The 7159-nt window shown below is 44.5% G+C and overlaps 1 protein-coding gene across 3 annotated transcripts in view; it reads left to right on the plus strand.

Moving 5' to 3' along the window:
• LOC102693479 (spectrin beta chain, non-erythrocytic 4) overlaps positions 1–5228 on the plus strand; it is a 66155-nt gene extending 60927 nt beyond the window's left edge. For all 3 annotated transcript variants that reach the window (XM_015341048.2, XM_015341049.2, XM_015341050.2), the window contains one exon: positions 31–5228. In XM_015341048.2, the coding sequence (XP_015196534.2) occupies positions 31–261 (231 nt within the window). In that variant the 3' untranslated portion in view covers positions 262–5228. The remainder of the gene's footprint in view (positions 1–30) is intronic.
• The last annotated feature ends 1931 nt before the right edge of the window (positions 5229–7159 follow it).

Genomic DNA, 7159 nt, shown 5'->3' on the forward strand with positions numbered 1-7159 from the left:
TAGGGACTGCTTTGTGTTTCTGTCCTGCAGGAGGACCTGAAAAACTGGACCACCAACATCACAAAGAGCATCGACGAGCACGAGGAGATCGCCAGATGGGGGCAGACCCAGCCTACTACCTCTTCCACGGACGAAGGAACGAGGAGGGACGGAGACAAAGGAGGAAAAGCGGACAAGGCAGACAAGTCGGAAATATCAGAAAAGACGGAGAAGGCGGAAAAGGCGGACAGACGCTCCAGTGTCTCGGGGAAGAAGAAATGAGAGGGAGGTCACCTGCGGGGGCGGGGGAGGGGGGAGGGGTGACGGGCGTGGGGACGAACTTGCGGTGATGCTCAGATCCCCTCCCCCCCTACCTGAATCGAAATCAAAAGCAAAAAAAAAAAAAAAAAAAGGCGACCGGGAGCACGTATAGCCGTCTGCATCCCCAACTGTCCCCGTGTCTCCGGGAACAAGAGGCCAGAGTCGCAGAGTCGCAGAGCGAGCCCCGGCACCAGCTCTCTTCAACACCCTCTGCTTCGGGTGGCCCGAGTCCGAGTCGAAGCGGGACAGCCTGGTGGTACACTCGTACACTCCTCTGGCTAGGAAAGTACAAAATCAAGGTTGTCGCCCCAGTAGCTATCAAGAACGTTAGTTTTCCCTTAAATCTATCTATCCGCCTAATCTTGTAGTCCCAAGTAAGTTAGAATCAAATAAGGTAAGCTATTGGAAGCTTGGCAAGCGTTTTTTCCTTCTTGCTCTTCCTTTCCTTCATTTTTCCTCTCGCCGTCATCTTCCTTCGTGTCGAATTGGACCCGCAAGCGCAGGCCTGTCGACACGTGCAGGTGCTGCTCCCTCCCGCGGAGAGTTCCTCCTCCCCAAAGCCCGAGACACGCCGCCCTGAGCCGCGTCGGGAGTTCTCTAGGTCCAGGAAGGCCTCACCGGAGAATCGAGGACCTCCGCCTGACGACGGAGGAGAGCTGGAAACGGAAAGCTCAGTGTGGCCCAGGTGGCAGACAGCCCCACCAAACGGCCTGATCGAGTCGAACACCCTTCCCATGATTGTAATCTTTCTTATCCTTAACACTGGTTCCCTAGTGAAAAACAAAAAAAGCCTTTATGCAGATTCCAGCATGACACACGCTACCCCCAATCGAGCCTTTTTTAAAAAAAGCCATAAGTCTTCCATTTTCAGCTTGGCCAGTTTGTTGCATTTGAACAGTGGCCTATTGCTTCCTTGCACAAAGAAAGGTTATGTTTTGACACAGGAATCCCATCTTGCAACAGGAAGGGGCAACGCCAAAAGCAGTCAAGCCTGCTTTATTCCATCATCGCAATCATTACCAAATCAGGGTCTAAAAGAACTTCAGTTATGAGAAGAGTACTGTACGCTGGGCCAACCACCATCAAACACGTCAGGGGGTGAGAATCACACTAGCAAAGCACAGTCTGGAATACTGCTTTCTTAAGTCTTTCTAAACTGGTTGGTATTGCCCTGTTTTTGCACACTGGGGTGGGGTGGGAGACATATCAACATCTTTCTCAAGAGAGCGTGTTGGATGTTTCTTGTTTGTACAACAGGAAGAGGTGAGTGCTCTTTCGACATGCTTACATCCACACGGAGATACAGCGTGGACAAGCGTATGGCCATTCAAAGCCATCCCTGCAAAAGGTGAACCTTTGCAGAGCTGTAATGAAAGCAACAAATTGTCAGCCTCTTATCGACTTCAGCTGATGAAGGATTGGTTCTGCATTGCCCTTCCTAGACTCGTAGTTTTATTGACTACTTGGTTTGTAGTGTTGCTGGTGCATTCAAAGCAAATGATGAAAACTACCATAAAGTCTACTTGTAGTTCAGCATTTAGTGGTTAGTGCCACACCTAGCTGTATGGCAATATGTATACAATGCAAATATATTGTGACAAAAGCCAGACACTGAATATTTCTACAAGGAGTGTAGAATTTAAATACTTCTGAGGGAGGGGTTTTCATAATTAATATAACTCGTCTTAAGCAGCCTTTTCTGCTTTGTTTCTTCTCAGTACATACCGGGGTGCATTACCATATACCACAAGCAAAACAATGCACGTCCAACACAAAAGCTTTTTGGGGGGTAAAAATCGAATTGCCACACGTTTGAGAATCGCGAGGCATACAGCACGAAGGACATGCACAGCAGGTACCTGGATCGGTGTTGTATTCAGAGAAGTACAGAATGCCTACAGCTCGGGAGCTAGCGGAGTATTTCCAGCACGGTGAAGAGCAGAAAGGGTAGTCTGATAGGAATATACAGCTCATATCATATCTCGTGTGTTACTGGTATGCTTCTAGCGTACAGCGTCCTGTAGTCTTTTTTTTTTTTCCGGATGCAAGTGTTAGGCCTTGCATTTTCTTTCACACAAGTCAGCTTCATATGACTTAAGTGGGCACCATGAATACATTAAGTAAAACTTAGAATATCTTTTTTTTTTAAATGCCCATCAATTTTTAAATCTCTCCTCCTTTATGTCAACAATTCAGTAGATTTTTCTATCTGTAGTAATTAACAAGTTCTGCTACCAAAATCATTCGGAAAGAACCCGAAGGGGAATTTCATTGCTTTACATAACATTGGGCCCTGTACCCCATGGAGTCTCAAAGATGCACAATCTTTGATGCCTCGACTTCAGTCTTCTGAAATGGAGCCAGCGGCAGGGCGTGACTGTGGCTCTGCAGGCGTTGTGCTGGCAACTGGACCATGTCTGCAATGCAATTTTAAAACGGGCGACTCTTTGGAATTACATGGAAGAGAGCTGAGCAGACACAAGGTCCATCTTTCTCACACGGTTGATTTTATCCTTTGTGTTTCTTTTTTAATGAAAAAGTCAGACAAGCTCTAAAAGTCACATTCTTCAAAAACCAAGAAACGTCTTACTGTACTCAAGGTTTGGTCTTTTATTTAAAGACGTGTATTTCTGCTTGGAAATGATAATTATCTTGTTAATTTCCTTGTTCATATTGTTATTGGTACAAAGAACTACAAAATGTTTTTCCGCAGTATTCTCTTAAAGCTGTTATGCAGTAGAACTTCTTTAGTCCTATAAGATTGATGATAAAGAAGCTATGGACACAATGATAGTGATGGTATGACTAGAAAATTTATGCAATTTTTCCTTTGCACTAAAAAGCGCTACCCCATTGCACAGTGCTAATGTCTGCAACGCAATGGTGATGCAGGGTCAGTCCAAAAAAAGGCTCCTCTTTTTTTCTTGGTCAAATCTGTCTGCCCTGTCCGTCAGAGACGAATTGGGCTCTGCATGTTTCATTAAAAGGAATTTGGCAATTTGACAGCAATTGACCAAGGACTCATTCTATTTGGTCAGATGCAAATACAATGAGTATAAATGCTTTTTATTTACATGTGCCATAAGCTCAATGTTTACATTTAGTGTGAAATTGAACTTATTTTCTAACCAGTGTTTAAAATAAATAAAACCCTAAAGTTTTTTTTTCTCCTCTACAAGCAACTGAACTGTTTTCCCCCTTTAATATCCCAGTCAGAAACAAGCAACTAAAATGTATGAAGATTGTGCAGTAGTTACTCATTTCACTCATATGACTGTTTGTCTAGCTACTGTAATGTTCACATTAACAATTCATTGGTGTTACAACAGAATGCCTTCGATTGTTTTAAGCTTGCCATGAAAGAGTACTCTCCCAATTGAAAGAATTGAAAGATTCTAATTAGAGAGGTTTGTAGCTCTACTGTACATATTCCTTTATTCGGCATGGAATTCCATATGATTCTGGTCTGTTTTAACAAGCAGTTTTTAAAGTAAAAATTTCTAAAAAAGCTTTAAAAAAAAAGGCTTTCCTCGAGATCTGGGGCAAATTGTCCATTTTAATGGCTTTTATTTGGACTAAGAGGGCTAAGCCAAAGCATAGAGCTGTGGTTGTGTTCCTTAAGCTGCTGCACCCTGAGAAGTGGCCGTGTCCCGAGGCTTCGGGCAGCTCTCTCTGGGGTTTCCACAGCTGGGAGAGTGGAAGGCAGAGCCCGGGCAGTCCATGGGTGCTCACTAATAAGGCACTCACACAGAACCCCATCTGCTGTCCACACGGGGCTCCAAGCAGAACGTCAGACGTCTCGCTTTTTGTTGGAGATGGTGGCCTTGTGTTGTATGTGGCTCTTCCAGTACATCCCCACCCTCCTCAACATCTACATTTTATAGCTGAAAAAATCATCTCTAATTACAGTAGATAATGAAATGAAAGCACAATTTTATAACATGTAGATTGAAATCTGGTGGAGTTTCTACAAGACATTAGTCTAGATACTTCCGTTTATGCTTAGATGTTATTACTCTTACGTTTTTTAAATACGGGAATTATCCTTACGTGTGGCATGCCTTTTAGAGTCTTTTTTTTTTTTGCTTTTAAAAGGAATTTTCATATAGAGCACGACCTCGCCTGCCCTCACAGTTAGTGCCATGGACTTTCAGAGTAACCTCTACAATTCATTTTTTAAAAATAATAATTTCTGTTAAAGATAAGCTTGTGCTTCGGTTCCCAGCTTTGAAAACGAGCCAGTTGCTTTGAGTTACTCTTGACAGAAAACCAAGAACAATATTAGAACATTGTCTTCTTGCAACAGCCTTCATCATTTGATGAAGCTGAACAGACTGAACTGTCCTTCTTCAGGCTGTTACCAATTTGTTTTTAATAGCCAGTCTTAATTGCAATTGTCTTAAAAAAATACATCCTTGTCTTTGAATTTCTGCAAGGACTAACTGAACCCTGCACCACCATTCCTGTGTAAGCAACCTACTTGATTTTGTGCAAAGCTCCACAAGCTTAAAAATCTGTATAAAAATGTATTTGCTTCGGATGCATTCTGTAAAGAAGAAATCCTTCCTTTTCTGCTGTAAAACATTTTAAAAATAAAACATTTGACTTCTAACAAATCTGAGGGTCAGAAACCAGGGTGGGGGGGGAGAGGAGTGTGTGTGGGGAATGAGTATGTGTAAAACAGAAGAAAAAAAAGGTTGCATGAATTAGTATTAAATCCCTACTCCTGAGTCGCTGTGCATGTTTTTAAAATGCGTTTTATTGCCCTGATGATACAATCATTGTACAGTAGTGAGTTGGGGTGACATGTAAGCCAATGGATGTAATTAATGAGCAATGTATAAAATAGATCAGACCTTACACTCAGTCATTGCCTCTGTACAGTTATCTCTGTGAATTGATAAATACAAGTTGTGATATATCAACAAGCCTCTTCAGTCGTTCATTTTCTAGACTAACGGGGGCGATGTGCAAGCCTCCGGTGGGAGAGAACAAACAGGAGCCGTTTCTTTTTGGTGAAGCTGACGATTCCACACTGGGCCCCCCGCAGTCTGGAAAAGCAGAGGTTAACAACCAGGGCTCAGAGCAGCTGCCCCTTCGCAAGCAAGAGAAGGAGAGGAGGATGGAGGACCGAGGGGGTTGAAACCAGTCCTACACCCCCACCCCAGCAGCGTTAGAGAGCAGGGTGGCTGCCCCCAGTAACACACTGCATGCCGACGAATGGTCACCAGCACACGGCTAGCCTGTCTCAAACCCCGGTCCATGACAACAAAGGGTGTTAAAGTGATCGTCCAATTATAGCTCAGAAATAGGCCTCTGCCACAGGCCTAGTACAATAGCTAGTGAAACAGCCGAGGCTTAAACCAGCACCCCTGCAATCTCTTTTCACCAGTCAGTGAGAGAGGAGCAGAAGACCACCATCCGTTCCAAGATACCACCACTGGCGGAGAACAGGCAAGTTCGTTCTTCTTTTCAGAGCACAAAATGGGCATTTTGGGAAAATCGAACACTTTTCATTATCGCAATCACACACTTCTTAGAGCTTCCCCGTTATGCAATTTGCAAAACCATTTCGCTTCTCGAAAAGAGTAGGGGTGTAACCCCGGTGTCCTGGCCAAATTTCCAATTGGCCCTTACTGATCATGGCCTTCTAATAATCCCCTCTATGAATTGGCTACATTACTCTGCTCTCCTCCCCACTGATAGCTGATGTGTGGTGAGCGTTCTGGCGCACTATGGCTGCCGTCGCATCATCCAGGTGGATGTTGCACATTGGTGGTGGTGGAGGGGATCCCCATTACCTGTAAAGCGCTTTGAGTGGAGTGTCCAGAAAAGTGCTATATAAGTGTAAGCAATTATTATTATTATTATTATTATTATTATTATTTGCCCCCCCCTCATCCGGGACCGCCCCATCGACACGCACACCCTTCCGCGTCGGTTTGCGGGAGTTTCACGATCACAGCCTTCAGTTTCACGGAGGGAGACAGCACTACCGACCTTTTCAAGTTTAGTTTCGTCCAGTGGAAACGTCTTCGCCGGTTTTTTTTTATACACCACCAGCGTCTTGAATTCTTCCTCCAGGATAAAGGACTGGGGATTTTCGTCCTCTGGGCTGTTGGTTCATATCCAGAGACGAGCGACCCCTGTGATATTCAGACGCGCACACACACACAGTGGGGCTCTTTCCTTAAATAGACAGGCTGCCGTTGTGGGGGCGAGGTCATCTCCCTCTAGTGGCTAGAGGCGGCACTGCACCTCTAGCTCTTCCCGCCTAACTGAAGCAGACCACTTTAAATACTGCAAAGGAACAAGTAATAGGTTTATTCCCTGCTGAAGAGAGAAGAAAGAAAACACAACGTTTCGGTCGTGTTTCGGTGACACCTGAAGAAGGCTCCACGGCTGAAACGTCGTGTTTTATTTCTTCTCTTTTCAGCAGGGAATAAACCTATTACTCACACCTGAAGAAGGCCCCACGGCCGAAACGTTGTGTTTTTTCTCTTCTATTTTTTCAGCATGGAATAAACCTATAACTTGTTCGTTTGCAGCCTACGCATGCTGACGGAGCTACCCGCCTGAACTATTTCAATTTAAATACTGTATAGAAGGTAGCTGCACCTTCTTCGGGTTTGGCCCTACGCTGTAACGCCGTTTCCTTTCTTCTCCTTCCAGCATGGAATAAACCTTTACTTGTTCCTAGCGTGCGGTCGTTACTCCAGAAGAATTCACATTTCCCTGCTTACATGATTTTTTGCTTGGAAAAATAGCAGTTTCATCCGCGGATTTCATCAGTTGGATATACCGTCCTGGTTTTAACGCTAATGCGGTCGTAAGGCATCCTTCGGCTTTTGCCTGCGAC

Source organism: Lepisosteus oculatus, chromosome 3 (genome assembly GCF_040954835.1).
Source record: "Lepisosteus oculatus isolate fLepOcu1 chromosome 3, fLepOcu1.hap2, whole genome shotgun sequence".
NCBI lineage: Eukaryota > Metazoa > Chordata > Actinopteri > Semionotiformes > Lepisosteidae > Lepisosteus > Lepisosteus oculatus.